The 21216-nt window shown below is 39.6% G+C and overlaps 1 protein-coding gene across 1 annotated transcript in view; it reads left to right on the plus strand.

Moving 5' to 3' along the window:
• Nucleotides 1–21216, plus strand: part of itga8 (integrin, alpha 8) — a gene marked incomplete at its 5' end in the record, with an annotated part of 193850 nt that overhangs the window by 147768 nt on the left and 24866 nt on the right. Inside the window, 4 exons of the mRNA XM_061914761.1 lie at nucleotides 531–678; nucleotides 4287–4379; nucleotides 16364–16443; nucleotides 16759–16839. Of these exons, the coding sequence (XP_061770745.1) occupies nucleotides 531–678; nucleotides 4287–4379; nucleotides 16364–16443; nucleotides 16759–16839 (402 nt within the window). The remainder of the gene's footprint in view (nucleotides 1–530; nucleotides 679–4286; nucleotides 4380–16363; nucleotides 16444–16758; nucleotides 16840–21216) is intronic.

The following is a 21216-nucleotide window of genomic DNA, read 5'->3' on the forward strand; positions in this document are numbered from 1 at the left end:
TATATTCCCGCATGTCACCCGTCAGTTTTTTGTGTGCACTTGCCACCAATACAGTAGTTGCAAATAATACTTTGTCCACTTCTTGTGTTTTCTCAAACCAAGTCACAACGCCTCCATTAATTTTCCATCAAGTTCCTACTTATAATTACTGGTCCATGTTGAACAAAACAGTACCGTTTAAAATTTAGTGAGGACAAAAAACCCATAAGTATCAATTTTATAGACATCAGAGCAAGTGGGAGGGCATGAGACCAGAAGGAATAACATGCTCACAGCTTGAAGCATGTAGCTTAACTCAGTGTGACGTCACACAGTAACCATTGTTAAAAAAAGACCCAGCAGTCTGAAACATCCAAAACTGCATCCAAAATCACAAATGCCTGAAGCTTATGATTTGTTTAACACGAGTATCCAACACAGTAACAACATTTATAAATCAGAAAATACATTATAAGTTTCCTTTACAATACTTATTTCCATGTGTATATGAACTTTATATAGACTAATGTCTTTGCTGTGCTGTGATTTAGGGACCACTCTGAGCTGGTGATTGGTGACGACAACTTGCTCATGTTGACCGTCACAGCTGCAAACCGAGGAGAAGGAGCCTACGAGACGGAGCTCCACGCTCTGATCCCACCAGAGGCCGACTACATTGGCGTGGAGAGGAAAGTGGAGGTGAATAACACGCACTTCAGTGTTTTTTACGCGCACGTTTCTCTTACTCGTAGTCTCTAATCCAGCCTGCGGACGCGCCGTCTGGCATAAATTAGGCAAAAGTACTTAAATTGTAAATGAAGGCGGGCTCGTTACTAATGACAGGCATTGAATTTTTTTTTTAGTCTATTTAAAATATTTTTTTTTAAATTCCGTTTTTCTTTGTTTTATCTCGACCTACTATGTCTGTTAAAATCTTGATCTGTCTCTTTGCCATACCTGCCAACAACTACATAATTAGTACGGTTTTTGATCATCCAGTGGTAAAAACTATGGTTTTAAAAAAATGAATTTAAAAATAGAAGCTATTTGGCAAAGAAACTCCACCTCCAGGGGACAAAATATATACGGGAAACATCAATGATGATTGGTTGGTTTACATATAAGAACATCCATGATTGGTTGGTTGGTTTACTCGGATTAGTCACGATTGGTTAAGATTAGGGCAAAACATTAGGGACAGGCCAATCAGAGGCAAGATAGGCCAGGTCATGGAACCAGGAAGATAAATCACAACAGACATCCCAAATCACAAAGAGAGTCGTAGAAGAGAAGACGGAATATTGAAGCGGGCGATTTATATACTAAAAAAAAGTAGTGGAAGATGGCAGAGGGATTTACCTTCTTTAGATTTTTCTTTTAGTGATGTCGACGCCGTCCAGGAAACCCGCAATGCGTCTACTTGGCCACATTTGGAAAAATGTATGAGTCTGGATAAAACATTAATTTGAGTAGTTTTCCATGTAAGCCCAAATCAAAACTGCTCTCGACATGGAAGACGTGGAATACACATTTAAGAACACACATGTGGTGACTTTTGCTACAGTATAGCCTGTCTAAATGTTATATTTCATTTTTATTGGTGTTTTACAACAAGACAGTAGCTGACATTTTGTTTATTATTTCTTTTGTTTATATTTTGACATAGACAGCAGGGTGGATAATGGGTTAGTACCTGTGCCTCACAATACGAAGGTCCTGAGTAGTCCGGAGTTCAATCCCGGGCTTGGGATCTTTCTGTGTGGAGTTTGCTAGTTCTCCCCGTGACTGCGTGGGTTCCCTCCGGGTACTCCGGCTTCCTCCCACTTCCAAAGATATGCACCTGGGGATAGGTTGATTGGCCACACTAAATTGACCCTAGTGTGTGAATGTGAGTGTGAATGTTGTTTGTCTATCTGTGTTGGCCATGCGATGAGGTGGCGACTTGTCGAAGGTGTACCTCGCCTTCCACACAAATGCAGCTGAGATGGGCTCCAGCACCCCCTGTAACCCCAAAAGGGACAAGCAGTAGAAAATGGATGAATGGATATTTTGACATTGAATAGTTGAATCATTTTGAAACATAAACAACACGACTGCACCGCCCTGGACCTGGTTTATTTTCAGTCTTTTTCATTAAGTTCAAATCACATGCCTGCTAATGGGGAAGACTTTGCCATGGCGCCTCTCTGTATTGGTTGCGTGAAAATTGTGGAACATGGAGTTTTACCGACACCAGTGAATGCCATGGAAATCCATGAAAAAGATAATACTTTAAATTTGAAAAGTCTGATTCAATCAAGGCCGTGCCTGTCATGTGAACTTGTGTTGTCATGGTCCTTTAGTGCATGTGTGCACGCTAGAACAGCTCCTTCTTCTTGGCTGAATCTGAACAATAATCTGGAGATTAAACTTTATTTACTTGGTACTTTAACCACCGCGATGTTATTTGTGATGTCAAGAGTATTTGCTTGCACCAGGGAGCGTGTTGTTAACTGTCAGAAAAACAATGGAAACATTTGATAGACTCAAAATTTTGAATGTATTTTCTTTCATTAATCACTGTTCAGTTGCATTGAACGTCCGTTTTTACCAGGATGGCCAAACATGGCAGATATAGGCGCCGTCCCCTTCCACTATGGTCACATTTACGAGACAAGGATGTGCATAGTGTGGCATTACGGTGCTTTTGTTATCATCTCAATGGATGTTTCCAGGTGTCGCAGTTGAAGGGATCAGAATATATTTCATCGTTTTCTGTAGGGGTGTAACGGTACACAAAAATTTCGGTTCGGTACGTACCTCGGTTTAGAGGTCACGGTTCGGTTCATTTTCGGTACAGTGGTTATTTATTTACCAAATTTGTAAAACATTTCTTTATCTTTTTAACATTGGGAACACTAATAATTCTGCCCCCGTCAATCAACATTTAACTGCCTCAAATTGTTGCTCGGATTAGATAAAATGACAAAACTTTTCTTCTACATATAAAAAGTGCAACATTAAACAGTTTCAAGTCAACTCATGATGCTTAATCCATCACAGCATTTGGGAAGCCCGTAGTTGATTTTTATTACGTAAATGTTATATATTTTTATCAACATGTGATAGCAGGCACCCTGCCATTCAAAGCTTTTTTGTCCGTAAAACACACACATACACACACACACACCGCAAAATGAGCTAACGTTACGTTTAAAGCTGATTAGCCTTCACTTCAAGCCAGAACTGCGAGCGAGTTGAGATGCAGTTTAAGTTTTGAGAAGGTCAACGGGCTCATTGGGATGTTAGTAGTACTTGACTGGGAGGTGTTTTATTATCATTTGGGGAGAGTACGCTGCCTTATGCTCACCTGCTAAACACCTATCTGCTCGACGCTGAAGCATTTACTACATGCGCTCTGAATACGCACTGCTGATTGGCTGTTACCGCTATATATGTAACCAATCAGATGGTTGTGTGGGTGGGACAACGCTGGGACAGAGGCAGAAGAAGCAAAGGAGCTTGTTAAGACTTCAGCTTAGAAACTCCTTCGGTACACCTCCGAACCGAAACGAAACCCCCGTACTGAAACGTTTCAATACAAATACACGTACTGTTACTCCCTAGTTTTCTGGAAGTTTCCTTTACCATTTTATTATGTGTGGTGTACACTCCATCCAAACTTCAAGTGCAATATAACGTTTTACCTTGCAGGGGTGCTGGACTTATTCCAGCGTAATGGGCGCCTAAGAACAAAAGTGTTTAAGTCGAGGGTGGAATATGCGGTAGACCAGATTTGACAAGGAACGCCCACATTTTAGGGCTGGGATGAAGGCAGTTGCGCACCTTTTCTGACGTAAGAACCTGGAAGAATATTGCACTTACATGCTGCAGTCGCACTTCTCATGGGTTCTTTCTAAAAAAAATATAAAACTTCAGAACGGAACCTGGTTTGTGTGCATGCGGTCACATGACATCACTTCCTGTTGCTTTGGGCTGATTTAAAGCAACTTGCTTAAAGGCCTAAAAACCTTCAAGCTGTGTGAGTAGCCCCGGAAATGGACAGGATCAATTGCTGTGTGTGTGTGTGTGTGTGTGTGTGTGTGTGTGTGTGTGTGTGTGTGTGTGTGTGTTTGTCTGCACTAATGAGTGTGTAATGGTGCTATGTGATGGATGAGGTTGTTACTGTCAGAGCATTCATCACTTGTGCTCCCTCCTCCCTGTTTTTAGACGCTCTCTTGTTCCTTCTCGCGACTCCTGTCGTTTTGCATTAATCATGTTCTATGATGCTCACTTTTTTTGTCCTTTCCCACATGTTCTTCCTCTAGTCTTTGGCCCAGTTGAACTGCGAGTACAAGATGGTGAACGAGTCCAGGATGGTGGTGTGTGACCTGGGAAATCCCATGGTCACTCAAACAGAGGTGAGTGGATGCACACTTAAAAAACAAAAACATGGTAACACTTTAGTATGGGAAACATATTCACCATTAATTAGTTGCTTATTAACATGATAAATTAGTAAAATATTGGCTCTTAATTAGTCATTATTTAGTACTTATTAATGCCTTATTCGGCATAGCCTTATTATTGAACAGGGGTCGGCAACCCGCGGCTCCGGAGCCGCATGCGGCTCTTTGATCACTCTGATGTGGCTCAGCTGCATACTTGCCGACACCCCCGATTTTTCTGGGAGGCTTTCAGATTTCAGTGCCTCTCCCAGGATAAGCTTTCTCCAATTTTCAACCTGACAACAATAAAGAGGGCGTGCCGTGATAGCAACACCTTTAACGTCCTCTTAAACATGTTGTCCCGTCCGCTTTTACATCGTTCTATCTGCGTGCCGACCTCTCAACCATGTCATTGCGCCAGCTTTTACCCAGTGCTACCTGTGTGCCAGCCGGTCACATGTAGTATGTGGTCTTTGTTCATACAAATCAGTGACTGCAAGGCATACTTGGTCAACAGCCATATAGGTCACAATGAGGGTTGTGATATAAACAACTTTAACACTGTTACTAATCGTGAACACTGTGAACTGACACCAAACAAGAATGACAAACACATTTCGGGAGAACATCCTGACCGTAACACAACATAAACACAACAGAACAAATACCCAGAATCATAACACTAACCCTGACTGGGCTGGCAAGCTGATTGCACAGGTTATAGAGGGAGCTATTAGTAGTGCCACGATAGCACGCCCTTATTATTATTGTCTGGGAGAGAATAAGCTGATATTCGAGAGAATAGTCACTCTGAAATTCGGTAGTCCCCCAGAAGGATTGGTAAGGTTGTCAAGTGTGATGCTGTCAAGATGCATTCATATAAAACCCGCGGGCCGCACTAACATTAGATTTTCATATTAATTTGCGGGCTGCGTGCCTGAGACCCCTGCTTTATACATAATACAAAGCAAAAAAAAAAAAAAACTCCGTATGCAGTGTTATTTGATTACAAATTTCAAAAGAGTTTTGTGGCTCCCATTGTTTTCTTTTTTTTGTGAAACGGGTCAAAATGGCTCTTTGAGTAGTAAAGGTTGCCGAACCCTGTTATAGAACAACCTTAACTCTAATTATCCATCAATTCATCCATCCATCTTCTTCCGCTTACCCGAGGTCGGGTCCCGGGGGCAGCAGCCTAAGCAGAGAAGTCCAGACTTCCCTCTCCCCAGCCACTTCGTCCAGCTGGTCCAGCTGTGTATTGCAGCTTGTTATTTGAAATTGCCTTTCAAATTTCTATTCTTGGTGTTGGGTTTTATCAAACAAATTTCCCCCAAAAATGCGATTTATAGTCCAGTGCGACGTATATATGTTTTTTTTCCTTCTTTATTATGCATTTTCGGCCGGTGCGACTTATACTCTGGAGCGATTTATAATCCGAAAAATACGGTACGTCTTTGTTTTCTTAGAATATGGTCCACATACTAAAGTGTTACCAAAAATTTAATTGGAAAAAAAATCCTGCGACTGTACATCCTCAGCTTTTACACAAACTGATTGATAATTTCCAAAAAAGGACAAGCATCTCCTTGACCCGCCCCACATAGTCCCTCGCCTTGACTCCGCTTACATTCACATGATGAGGGTGAAGCCTAAGGTGTCCTTTTAACTCCTCAATGACTGACACATGGAGGAAACCAAGGCTTTGTGAAGTTAACAGTCGTCATTTCCTGCGCAGATATCCCTACGGTCAAAGCGTGTCACATGTGAATTAGCGTGTTTGTGTGAGTAGAGGATGAAGGTTCTTAGTGAAGGTGTCGATGACGCTTTGACACACGGCATTGTGATAAATCAATTAAGTGCTCGTGTTACACTGCTGGGGGAAGGACAACGTAACCAGGCATGCAAAAGGGAAAAGCTGTGTGTGCGTGTGTGTGTGTGTGCGTGTGCGTGTGTGTGCGTGTGCGTGTGCGTGTGTGTGTGTGTCACAGTGGTCCAGATGAGAGTTATTAACTCTCCCCTTGCCCTCTCTGGATGCTCAGGAATCCACAGGCTTATGCAGAACATACTTCATATGCTGGCTGTACTGGTACCACTAAAGACTTTTCATCATGCGTCATTCCTTTCGGCTTTCTGTCACAGATGTTTAAGCCCAAGCGGAGCAAACAGATCCATGTCCCCCAATGAACCAAAACATTACTTAAAAAAAAATATTTGTTGAGGTCAATGACAAAACTCACTGGCGGTTGATATTCCTGTAATGACATCCAATACATGAACTTTTCCCTGACTGATATCAAAAGTATTATTATTTTAATGACAGGTGCAGCCTTGTCTGTCTTTCTTTGGGGCGGCGTAGCTCGGTTGGTAGAGCGGCCGTGCGACCAACTTGAGGGTTCCAGGTTCGATTCCTGCTTCTACCATCTTCTACCATGCTGTCGGTGTCCTTGGGCAAAACACTTTACCCACCTGCTTCCAGTGCCACCAACACTGGTTTAATTGCAGCCTAAAGGTGTAAGAAATAGGTTTCACTCTGTAAAGCGCGTTGAGTCACGAGAGCAGGAGTGTCAATCGTACGTCCGTGAACAGGTTTAATCAGGCCCCAGTGGCCCCCAAGATAAGTTTGCTAAGTATAAACAATTTTTAATGAAATAAACTGTTTTACACACTGTTTAAAGGCTTACGGAAACCCACTACAACCGACCACGCAGTGTGATAGTTTATATATCAATGATGAAATATTAACATTGCAACACATGCCAATACGGCCTTTTTAGTTTACTAAATTGCAATTTTAAATTTCCTGTTGAAAACGTTGCGGAATGATGACGCTTATGTTGACGCGCGCTTGTGATGTTATTGGTTGAGCAGACATTTTAGTCCAGCACCACTCACGGCTAAAAGTCGTCTCTTTTCATCGCATAATTACACAGTAATTTGGACATCTGTGTTGCTGAATCTTTTGCGATTAGTTCAATTAATAATGGAGACTATAAAGAAGAATGCTGTTGGATGGAAAGCTGTGGATTGCAGCTGCCTTTAGCACCGAAATACAGACGGTGTTTCTTCGTTTGTTGTGAAGCTTTATTTTGGAACAGAGCGGTGAAGCGAACATGTTTCCCGACCACATGTCAACCGGCAGGTCTCGTTGAGAAAATTGTGGTAATAAGTCGGCTCTTACCGGAGACATCAGTGGAGCTTGCGTCCTCCTGCAGCAGCTGTCAAAAAGGCAGCTGCGACTTTCTTGGCTCCTCCATGGCCTCCATCAGAGACACTGGCGGTAAACACACCCCTCCGACTTTCAGGTATGACTTTATAATCTCACTAAAACACTAGTAACACAATAATCAGATAAGGGATTTTCCAGAATTATCCTAGTAAATGTGTCTAATAACATCTGAATCGCTCTCACTGCCCTCGCCTTTTTTCCCTTTTTTTTTTTCTAGTGCTTCACTCTAACTTTCCTCATCCACGAATCTTTCATCCTCGCTCAAATTTATGGGGAAATTGTCGCTTTTTCGGTCCAAATCGCTCTGGCTGCTGGTGGCTATGATTATACACAATGTGAGGATGTGAGGAGCCCGACAACCCGTGACGTCACGCGCACATCATCTGCTACTTTTTTATTAGCGACCAAAATTTGCAAACTTTATCGTGGATCCTTTTAGCAAAAATATGGCAATATTGCGAAATGATCGAGTATGACACATAGAATGGACCTGCTATCCTCGTTTAAATAAGAAAATCTCATTTCAGTAGGCCTTTAAGATGACGTGTCAGCTAGGGCTAGGCTTTATATCAAGTTTGTAAGATACATCGATAGATTTTTAATCATAATTTGAATTAAGAAAATATTGTAATATCAATATAATTTTTTTCACTTTAAAATGACCTTGTTCTCCCCCGCAATACTCCATGGGTTATTAAACACCTCCCCATCCACTGCACTGACCCACCCAACAACACACAGCAAATATGGAGCCTGACTGTGACACCAACTACGTAACTTAACTACATTTCCCAGTTGATTGGCAGTAGCTTCGCCACTTTTAAAAGTCCCAACGATGGTCACACACACACTAAGTGTGGTGAAATTTGACCCATCCCCATGTTCACCTCCTGAGAGGTGAGGGGAGCAGTGAGCAGCAGCGTGCGCCTTGCTGGGGAAAGTAGCGATTTCCGTAGCTTAGCTATTTTTAGACCCATGTAGCGGTTAGCGAAAGGGAGAAGAGAAAGAGAACTGGACTAGTGCAACTCCACGGGTAGGAGCCAACATATAGGGGAAAGATCAATGATTGGTTGGTTTACGTATAAGAACATCCATGATTGGTTGGTTTACTGTGATGAGTCACAATTGGTTAAGAGTAGGGCTAAACGTAATTGACAGGCAAATTAGAGGCAAGAGAAGGCGGGTCATGAAACCAGGAAAGGAAATCACAACAGACATCCCAAATGATGACGAGAGTCGGAGAAGAGAAAAGAGAATTTTCAAGCGAAATTTACCACGAAATGAGGAGGATCATAGCCGCACAATTAACTAAAGTCACTTACTTTGCGTGGACCACTTCTAGTAGGACCACAGAACTGTTCGTATGTGTCCATTACATCGTCGACTGGGAACTAAAAAAGTGTCTGCATGCAAATGTATTTTTTATCTGAGTTTGATAAAAAAAATTGTATTTACTCAGATATGTTATTTATTTTATGTAGAAATAATATTTTTGTATTTTATACATGTTATGTAATTCTGTACTACTTAAACAGTTTCTTTTCTGTGCTCTTAACACCCATCTTGACTAACTGGGTCAATAAAAGTGCCACTGACTGTTTATTGTACAGTTGTCATTCACTTCAATTACAGTGAATTTAGCTCAAAAGTGAATATCTTGATATGTATACTTTGTACATGTATACATCTTTAGTAGCAGATGAATACAATTCTATTATGGCCCCACCTAACGGAGACATCAAACAAAATGTCTGTCTTAAAGTTAAATTTAAAGTACCAATGATTGTCACACACACACACACTAAGTGCAGCGAAATTATTCTCTGCAATTGACCCATCACCCTTGATCACCCCCTGGGAGGTGAGGGGAGCAGTGAGCAGCAGAGGTGGCCGCGCCCGGGAATCATTTTTGGTGATTTAACCCCCAATTCCAACCTTTGATGCTGAGTGTCAAGCAGGGAGGTAATGGGTCCCATTTTTATAGTCTTTGGTATGACTCGGCCGGGGTTTGAACTCATGACCTACCGATCTCAGGGCAGACACTCTAACCACTAGGTTCTCCCCAAAGTGGGGTTGGGTTTTTCTTGTGCTATTGGGCCCTCCACTGGCTTATCTTGATGTGTATTGCAGCTTGCAAATACCTCACAGCGTCGTGTCAGGGCTCTGTTGTGTGACCCTCAATATGTATGTTACTTTATCATATACAGTACAATTATACACTTGCAGAAATATGATGGGACTATCAATTCATCATTTCATTTGGTGTATCTGTATACTAGCAGTAAATGTAGTTAGCATTAAAAATATTCAAATCCTTCAAATTTTTTTGCATTCAGTATTTACACCCAGATACTTTTTTAACCTCGTGCTAAATCAGTTAGATTTCTGCATGTTTGTATAGGGATGTAACAATTGACTATAATAATAACCGCAGTAAAACTTCTGACGGTTAGTATTTCCGTTTTTTAATTAAAATGATCGAAAAACCGTAATTGATAGCCACACTTTGATTATCTAACTTGAATGCTGACAATAATACATTAGGAAATGACATACAAAGAGCTAAATTAATACAAACACATTACTGTCTGAGTAACTTAGATATTCAATGTTGTATATTGAACCTACAGGCTGTGCTCTTTTAGAACAACAGAGTAATTGATCTAAGCTCCGAGGAATATGACACAAAGGTGTCTTTTTTTTTTTTTTCCCAAACGTCATTAACAAAGACGAAGCTGTCTACAACGGGAAGTGAACTCGTCACATAAACCGAACGTGAAGCAACATGAACGATCAATTTGCCTTTAAAAATAAAAAAACATTCTAAAACTAAATGGGCCAAATAAAAATGGAAATAAATACACATTCAAAAACCCAAATAAAAATAACAGCTCCTAAGAAAAGATAAACTCTTAAGATAACTAATACACTTTCTTCTGCCAAGAAAGTATATTGTGTGTCAATTTATTATTGGTATAGTTGCAGTATCTCCTTCTAGGGATCCTCTTGAAAACAAGATGCCGCATCTCAAAGTGCTATACCAATTAATTGAATTAAAGGCCTACTGAAATGAGATTGTCTTATTTAAACGGGGATAGCAAGTCTATTCTATGTGTCATACTTGATCATTTCGCGATATTTCCATATTTTTGCTGAAAGGATTTAGTAGAGAACATCCATGATAAAGTTCGCAACTTTCGGTGTTAAGAGAAAAGCCCTGCCTCTACCGGAAGTCGTAGACGATGACGTCACAAGTGTGGGGGCTCCTCACATCCTCACATTGTTTTTAATGGGAGCCTCCAACAAAAAGTGCTTTGGGACCGAGAAAACGACAATTTCCCCATTAATTTGAGCGAGGATGAAAAATTTGTGTTTGAGGATATTGATAGCAACGGACTATAAAAAAAATTATTAAAAAAAAAAAACGTGATTGCATTGGGACAGATTCCGATGTTTTTAGGGGCATTTACTAGGATCATTCTGGGAAATCCCTTATCTTTCTATTGTGTTGCTAGTGTTTTAGTGAGTTAAATAGTACCTGATAGTCGGAGGTGTGTCTCCACGGGTGTCTTGACGCGCAGTGTCTCAGGGGAGTCGACGGCAGGTTTATGGACAGCACAAACTCAGCTTTTCTCCGGTAAGAAGCGACTTTTTACCACAATTTTCTCACCGAAACCTGCTCGTTGACATTCCGTCGTGATTCATGTTTGCTAGACCGCGCTCTGATCCATAGTAAACTTTCAGCTCCAGGAATTTTAAACAAGGAATCACCGTGTGTTTGTGTGGCTAAAGGCTAAAGCTTCCCAACTCCATCTTTCTACTGTGACTTCTCCAATATTAATTGAACAAATTGGAAAAGATTCAGCAACACAAATGTCCAAAATACTGTGTAATAATGCCGTTAAAGCAGACGGATTTTAGCGGTGTGTGTGCAGCGCTCATATTTCCTTAAAACCCGTGACGTCTTGCGTACACGTCATCATTACACGACGTTTTCAAGACGAAACTCCCGGGAAATTTAAAATTGTAATTTAGTAAACTAAAAAGGCCGTATTGGCATGTGTTGCAATGTTAATATTTCATAATTGATTTATAAACTATCAGACTGCGTGGTGGGTAGTAGTGGGTTTCAGTAGGCCTTTAAATTGAATTGAAAAGTAAGTTTTTATAAAAAATGTGGTTTCATTGTTTGTAAAAATACGTTATGAGCACATTTAACAATATCTTGATAATAATGGTAAGCGGGATCATTTTTAGCACCATAACTGTGATATGACATGTTCGTATAGATGGATGGATGGATGGATGGATGGATGGATGGATGGATAGATAGATAGATAGATAGATAGATAGATAGATAGATAGATAGATAGATAGATAGATAGATAGATAGATAGATAGATAGATAGATAGATAGATAGGTAGGTAGGTAGGTAGGTAGGTAGGTAGGTAGGTAGGTAGGTAGGTAGGTAGGTAGGTAGGTAGATAGATAGTACTTTTTTGATTCCTTCAGGAGAGTTCCCTCAGGAAAATTAAAAGATTAAAATTAAAAAAACATATTGTTACATACCTACACTAGTTGTGTGTTTGTAACACTAACTTAGGTTCCAACATTGGCCAAAAATTAAGTACCTCAGTTTTCATTAGTAATCTGTTTCAAAAGGTGCAACAAAAAATAATACAGTTGTCCTGTAAGGAATAATGTAAGTCTAATGAATTTGTTCCAGCCACTCACTTTTATAGATATTAATTATAGATTACATGCAAAATACATATATGTGAGGAATAAACTGGGTAAATGGACATCGAACATCACTTTCACCTTTATTTAAAACGTTTCTTGGCAAACCGGCGATTAGCAGAGATAGAGGAGTAAGGGGAAAATCGGACGGCACCTTTTTACTTTCTAGTATTCAATGGTGTTTCTCATCTTTTTGCAACATTCGTTGGCCCCATTGTGGCTTTTTGCAGTCAATCTCAATTATTAAAAAAACATAGACACTGAGTCACCAACGTTTAGTATTCTTTGTTTGGGCACTTTATAGACAGACTATAGTAGTACCTCAACCTACAAGCTTAGTTATTTATGTGACGTAGCTCTTAGCACAAAGCACTTGTATCTCAAATCAACGTCCATCATTGAATGTGCAGGACACTTCACCCTTGCCCCCGGTGCCGCTCACAATGGTGAATGAATGATGAATGAATGATTGGTGGTGGTCGGAGGGGCCGTAGGCGCAAACTGGCAGCCACGCTCCCGTCAGTCTACCCCAGGGCAGGTGTGGCTACAGATGTAGCTTACCACCACCAGGTGTGAATGAATGATGGGTTCCCACTTCTCTGGGAGCGCTTTAAATATCTAACAATAGAAAAGCGCGATATAAATCTAATCCATTATTATTATTATTTTTATTAATGAAATCAATTTAATGGGTGGTTGGCCCCGCCTCAATACACCACATCTCACATGTAACATGCCTTTTAATCAGAATCAGAATCAGAATAGTTTTTATTACCATTGTTTGAGAATGGGTTCACAAACTAGGAATTTTTCTTGGTGCAATCGTGCAACATAGAAGACATATAAGACAGAATATGTAATAAGATGAGCTGTAAGTGAGCTATCAGATCTTGTTCTTGTTCATGTGTCTGATGGCCGATTGGAAAAAACTGTTCAGGTGGCGGGAGGTGTGGGTCTGGATGGACCGTAGTCTCCTGCCTAAAAAGGAAAAATTTACTTTTTCATAACAACATTTGTATAAAAGAGTACGATAAAAAGTACAAACAACAGTAGTTTTATGAAACAATGTGAAGTGAAGTGAATTATATTTATATAGCGCTTTTCTCTAGTGACTCCAAGTGCGTTTTACATAGTGAAACCTAATATCTAAGTTACATTTACACCAGTGTGGATGGCACTGGGAGCAGGTGGGTAAAGTGTCTTGCCCAAGGACACAACGGCAGTGACTAAGATGGCAGAAGCAGGGATCGAACCCGTAACCCTCAAGTTGCTGGCACGGCCACTCAACCAACCGAACTATACCGCCCCAATGGTCATGTACAGCATTTAACTTGAAGAGTGGACTTTCTTCGTCAAACACACCACCAGCAGCATCTCCATACTTTCAATAATAAATGTCCACTGTTTAGATATTATTTATCAAGAGACGCTATACAAAAACCCTGGCAAAATGTGTCAAAATGTATTGTCGAATTAGGCGTATGAAAATTGAAGTACCACTGAAAGTAAACATTTTTCTGGTTTTAAAGAGTAGGTAACATTTGAACTAATTCCATTTAAATCCACTGCAGCATTGGAATGCATGTGAAAATCCACAAGCTATTCAGTGGGATACATTGTGGTTGTCGTGCAGTCTAGCTCACTGCCAGCCCACATCTGGTGCGTTTTATTCTCAACTTGTATCTGTAGGTCACCGGTTTGTGGCCTCATAACTGGTCAACTTTTTGTTTGTTTTTGCATTTTGCAGCCAGCATCCCCACAAATCAGAACCATCATCATCTCTGAGTTGTTTCACTTAATCAGCATTTTGCTTAACGGGACTCATAGTGAGTCTAATCGACATTTAAAGCACTTCCTTTGGTCGAGATCACGGTTGTCCAAAGTGCGATCCCAGCTTGTTTTTTTATTGGCCCAAAAAATAACCCGTTTTGTATACTGTTGGTGGTGATTCATTGGTCAGTAGTGCGTGAAGGTGTTTCTGTATAGTATTTCTCCAGCAATGGTCATGTGGGGACATAACTGTTGGTATCTTGAGAGGACATCACTGAAGGTCGGGAAGGTTAACGCACGGCCCGCCACTGCAAAAAGAGGCACACCAAAATGCATGAACCTTATGATTTAAACATTGTTTAAGTAGCCAACATTGTAATGACCATACTTAACAACCTTGAGACCTCCGAATTTGGGAGATGGGGGGGTACGCGTACCCCTGGGGGTACTTGAAGGTATGCCAAGGGGTACGTGAGATTTTTTTTTTTAAATAATCTAAAAATAGCAACAATTCAAAAATCCTTTATAAATATATTTATTGAATAATACTTCAACAAAATATGAATGCAAGTTTATAATCTGTGAAAAGAAAATGCAACAATGCAATATTCAGTGTTGACAACTAGATTTTTGTGGACATGTTCCATAAATATTGATGTTAAAAATTTCTATTTTTGTGAAGAAATGTTTAGAATTAAGTTCATGAATCCAGATGGATCTCTATTACAATCCCCAAAGAGGGCACTTTAAGTTGATGATTACTTCTATGTGTAGAAATCTTTATTTATAATTGAATCACTTGTTTATTTTTCAAGTTTTTAGTTATTTTTATATCCTTTTTTTCAAATAGTTCAAGAAAGACCACTACAAATGAGCAATATTTTGCACTGTTATACAATTTAATAAATCAGAAACTGATGACATAGTGCTGTATTTTACTTCTTTATCTCTTTTTTTCAACCAAAAATGCTTTGCTCTGATTAGGGGGTACTTGAATTAAAAAAAAAATTCACAGGGGGTACATCACCGAAAATAGGTTGAGAACCACTGTTGTAGCGTCCCGGAAGAGTTAATGCTGCAAGGGGTTCTGGTATTTTTTCTGTTGTGTTTATGTTGTGTTACGGTGTGGATGTTCTCCCGAAATGTGTTTGTCATTCTTGTTTGGTGTGGGTTCACAGTGTGGCGCATGTTTGTAACAGTGTTAAAGTTGTTTATACAGCCACCCTCAATGTGACCTGTATGGCTGTTGATCAAATATGCCTTGCATTCACTTGTGTGTGTGTGTGTGTGTGTGTTTGTGTGCCGGCACGCTGTTTGTATGGAGGAAAAGCGGACGTGACGACAGGCTGTTGAAGATGCTAAAGGCACGCCCCTAATATTGTTGTCCGGGTGGAAATCGGGGGAAATTCGGGAAAATGGTTGCCCCGGGAGACTTTTGGGAGGGGCACTGAAATTCGCGAGTCTCCTGGGTTGGCAAGTATGGTAATGACAAATTTGATTAATAGTCCCCTTTTTTTTTTTTTTATAAAAAGTCTAAATTGCTAGATGGCTTATTTTTAGGGGATAGTGAAGCTATACTGCTATTCAAGCTGTACACTGACAACTCTTAACGGACATCCGTGTACCATTTCTATAGTATTGTCCCTCGTGACCATATAATAAAATGCTTGCTGAAATGAGACATAGTGAAGTGTGAGAGAAAGAACAAAATTCACACGAACAGATGCTCTACTTTAAGGACTAAAACAGATTTTACAGCCACTTTTAAAAAGGTACTCATGACGTCTTCCCTTTGACCGGCCTGTACCCGCTCGGCCCTTCTCTGGATCTCCTCTGCCTGGTTCTTCTCCTCCAGCCTCACTAATGTGTTCCATACAAGACCGACCTTACATCTCCGTCCCCCCTGCGGGCCCGACTCTTGATGTCTGCTTGCTGTCATTTTCACAACCGTGTGTCACGCCCGACATCCAGCGCGGGGGGGCTCACGTGCGCTCGTACTCCGCCGTGAACGCGTGCTCGCATGTGTTTCGCGTTAGAAGACATGAGGAGATTCACAAGCATCCTAGTGTTCGTCTTGTCAACGCTGCACACTGGATCATGTAATAACAGAAGAGGACCTACTTAATAGGGCCTAAGATGTCCTGTTAATGGACAGTGGGGCATCATGGGCTTTGTAAATCCACTCATTCATCTTCCTTTATGCCTTCTTTTTTTTTTCCACAGCTGTCTGTCGGTTTGCGGTTTTCCGTCCAAAGGCTGGAAAACGCCGGACCCAAGATCAGCTTCGAGTTACAGATCCACAGGTGACACAAGAGTGACGCACATGCCGCCATCGCAGCTACGCGTAAACAGGAATTATACAAAGAGGAGATTGTCTGGCCTTTTGGCCTTTTGAGGAAGAATTAGCCTCAAACATTGCCGATAGAGACAACGAGGGGATCTAGGAGAAGCAGCGTTTGTTTGTCATCATTTATTACACACATGCTGTTAGATACTGGAAAGAGAAATAACGACAGAATAAAAAATCTTTATATTAGGTCACAGCATTGTTACAAGATGGAGGGTGTTATGTTTTATTTCTTTGACACCCACACTGTGACTCTTTCCCACCCACACAGCTCCAACAAAGACAATCCTGACAGCAACGCAGTCAGCCTCAATTTGGCCGTCGTTGCCAAAGCTCAAGTTGATTTACGAGGGTAAGCATTTTATTTTTCTTCTTCTTCTTCCTCGTCTTCCTCTTTACGGACGTGCTTTCAAGTTTTTTTTGGTGCTAGCAACTTTTTTTTACTGCGTCTTTGCAGCACTACAGTCTCCTTATGTGCAGATAGGGAGCCTTTTCTTCCAACAATATCTGTAGTAACCATATGCACATGGGTTAATTGCAAGCCCCTGGACGTGCACACACACATGAAAACATGGGCATTTATACAGTCTTGACTTGTTTGTGCTCTTAGTACATACATACAAATTATGTATATAATATATACATACACTATATATATACATATATATATATACACATATCATATATATATATATACACATATGTGCATACATATATATATATATATATATATATATATATATATATACATATATACATATATATATATATACCTTTACCTTCTCATTGAATGTGTTTTATCTATTTTCATGACTATTTACATTATAGATTGTCACTGAAGGCCTCACAACTATGAATGACCACATGTGGAGTTATGTACTTTACAAAAAAGGTGAAATACCTGAAAAAGTGCATGCATATATATGCACACATATATATGTGTGTGCATATATATATATATATATATATATATATATATATATATATATATGTATTAGAGTTGTACGGTATGCGGGTATTAGTATAGTACAGCGATACTAATGAATCATATTTGATACTATACCGCCACTAAAAAGTACTGGTGCCCCACTCCCCTCGGCCCCCCGTCGTCGTCACGTCGTGACATTGCTGGTTTTACAAGCAGACAAGCATATTCGGCAGTGCATAATCACGGAGTACTTACAAGCAGACACAGTGTTTAGACAGAAAAGGGAGAACTGACGCATTTTGGCTAAAAAAACTAACAATAAAGGTGAAGTTATACCACTGAAACGCCCTCAGGAAGAGGTGCTTGAAGACATGGCTAGCTAGCTAGCGGCCAAAGTCCATTTCGCATTCGGCGAATCACTAATCCTTGCCTCCATGGCAACAAATAAAGTGAGTTTCTTACAAGTGTCATCCCTGCAGGACGAGAAATAGCTAAACATGCTTCATTACACACCGTAGCCCACCTGCGTCAAAATGTAAACAAACGCCATTGGTGGATCTACACCTAACATGCACTGTAATGATACCAAGTACAGGGGCGTATCTCGTCGGTTCTACTATGATTACATCAATATTTTTTGGCATCACAACATCTTCTTTTATTTTAAAAAAATGTATATTACGTTTATAAACTCGGGAAATATGTCCCTGGACACATAAGGACTTTGAATATGACCAATGTATGATCCTGTGACGACTTGATAACTAAATTTGTGGTATCATCCAAAACTATTGTAAAGTATCAAATAACAGAAGAATAAATGATTATTACATTTTAACTGAAGTGTAGATAAAACACGCTAAAAAAGAAAGTAAGCAGATATTAAAAGTAAATGAACAATTAAATTAATAATTCATTTTCTACCATTTGTCCTTAATAATTTTGACAAAGTAATAGAATGGAAAATGACATAAGTCACTGCATACGTCAGCAGCTATATAAGAAGACTTTTTTTTTTTTACTTACTAATAAAAGTTAAGTTGTCTTGTATGTTCACTATTTTATTTAAGGACAAAATTGCAATAAGAAACTTTGTTTAATGTATTTTAAGATTTTTTTTGTTACAAAAAGCCAATAATCCTATTTTTTGTGGTCCCCCTTTTTTTTTTTACAAAAATATCAAAAAATATCAAAATACATTTTGTTACCCGTATGTATCTATATATATATATTAGGAGTGGGCAAATTAATGCGTTAATTACGCGTTAACGCATCAATCTATTAACGCCGACAATTATTTTATCGCACATTTGCGTATGTTGTTTACATGCTTTTATTTTGTTAACGCTTTTTCTTAGCAAGATGGCGACGCCCGGACGTGCTTCGGCTTCAAGGGGCTCTTGGTAAAGATGGAACATTTGGCAAAAATACCGGACAATTCTGCAAATTTCATGGCTGGCTTACAGCGTGGTCACTCCGGGATCACTTACGACCGCCAGACAATTCTGGATGTGGATAGATCGGGCCGTTTTGGACTGATAGACACGTGCTTGCTAGACCGGCTAGCTAGCATGGGAATACTTTGCCGGCTACATCCAGCGGCCTGTGAAGCAGCGGAGTATATGTGTTGTCTGTCTATTTATGAATGATGCAGACGGGGAGTGTTGGCTGAGTTCTTAACGTTTACTTTCAGAGCGTGCATATCACAACATACAAGATGCTGTCATGGCGACACAACCTATACCGGGCTACCGCGCATGCTCGTCACTCCTGTTGCATGCTGGGTAGGGTAGTTCTTTTTTTCCCTGGCTCATAACATCACAAATAGTACGCATGTATATGCGTTCAGTTTATCAAAGCACCAAGCAAACAATCGGAAAATTCCCATCATATCAACTCCTAGATATGGTCATAATTATTTTAAGTGCACTACGCAGAATAAACACAACATTATTAATATTGCTACTACGGATAATTTGATCAAAAATTCCCTAAAACAGCCCACTACCTATATTATAGGTTTTTTAAACATAAGACCCTGATAAAAAAAAAATGTTTCTGCTGTTACCTCAGAAATTGCCTGTTCAGATGTTATGATTGTGGCTCAGAGATTTGTATGTAGATTATATTTATTTCCCATAACAAACAGGATAACTTAAATACCCTGGCAGTGGTAATAAGCTTAAATGTTTGTATTTACATTTTTTGTGTTGATTTTCATAAAATATGCTATTTAACTGCTACTGTTTAACAAGGACTGATTTAAATTGTGTTTGCACAACAAATGTTTTGGTGCTCTTGTTCATGTGGGAGAATATTCCAATAAAGGTGCACTACACACTACTTTTGAATTCATTATTGGGCTTTGCGTATACAATGCAGTTAATCGCGATTAATCGGAGAAATAGTGCAATTAACTTCGATTAAAATTTTTAATCGTTGCCCAGCCCTAATATATATATATATATATATATATATATATATATATATATATATATATATATATATATATATATATATATATATACTGTATATGTCATCAAGCATCTGTTAATACTTGTGCATTGTCACCATTGATTGGTCTTTACAACGTTTCTGAATATTATTGGCCTATTATGACTTGCAGTATAGTAACTAAATATTCAAAGTTCATCAATCAAAGTTTACTTATATAGCCCTAAATCACAAGTGTCTCAAAGGGTTGCACAAGCCCCAACGACATTCTCGGCTCAGATCCCAAATCAGGGCAAGAAAAAACTCAACCCAATGGGATGACAATGAGAACCCTTGGAGGTTAAACAAAAGTGAACAGTTGGACCTTTAAGACAGGGGTGTCAAAACTATACAAACATTTTGGCCATTAAAGATGCTACAAATCAATCAAAACGGTCAATATCAATATCTCATATATCTAAACAAAAGATTGACATTTAGTGGCAAAGCAAAAGGTTATAACCTCTAATATAATTTCATTTTTGCAAAATGCTGTGTCACAGTGAAGCTTGGTTGCCGTTGTTGTCGTAATCCCAGGATGCAGGGGAGGCAGGCGGTATGCAAGCAGGAGGTCTCTTTACTAGGACCAAGAGGAGTATCAAAAAAAAAAGAGCACCGATGTGGGACAAGCAGTCAACCACGTGTGAAAATGCAAAAGATGGCAATAAGCAGGAGAAAAAAATAGAAGACATAATTTACACAGCTATTGTGTGGACTCAACATTGTACAGCGTTTTCTGACAAGCAGCTATGGCAAATACACCCCTGATTGTCCACAGGGGAGTCTTTTACTCACCAAACAGCGACAGGTGTGTTGATCGGAGCTCCAGACAGGCTGTGATTGCAGACAGGAAGTGGGAAAAAACCGGGCAGATGGAGGGCTGACACAGAAACAAACACAAAACACAGAAATAATAATAATAATTAATAATATTAAAAAGTCTGACCAGTCATTGCAGGTCATGGCATGCTTAGGGCTAATATAAACCATTTTGCAGGCCAGAATTGGACCTCGGCCTGCACTTTGGTATATATAATCATTAAAATGTCATCTGTAACATAGATCTATTTCTGATATGTTCAAGTTAAAATATATTTTTCCCTACAAAAAAGAATGTACAGTAAATAACAATAAGAAGAATGTGAAAAATTTCCATATCTAAAAGGGAAACTGCATTTTTTTTAGAACGTTGCCCATCCTTCAAAAATGTATTTTCCTTTTCAGCTCATTTGAATAGTGAAAAACTGCTAGCAAGAGGCCTACATAGCCTAAAAACACCATTTCATATCAGTACTTACTGTAAGTATT

The sequence above is a fragment of the Nerophis ophidion genome, linkage group LG11, assembly GCF_033978795.1.
Source record: "Nerophis ophidion isolate RoL-2023_Sa linkage group LG11, RoL_Noph_v1.0, whole genome shotgun sequence".
NCBI classification, from domain to species: Eukaryota; Metazoa; Chordata; class Actinopteri; order Syngnathiformes; family Syngnathidae; genus Nerophis; species Nerophis ophidion.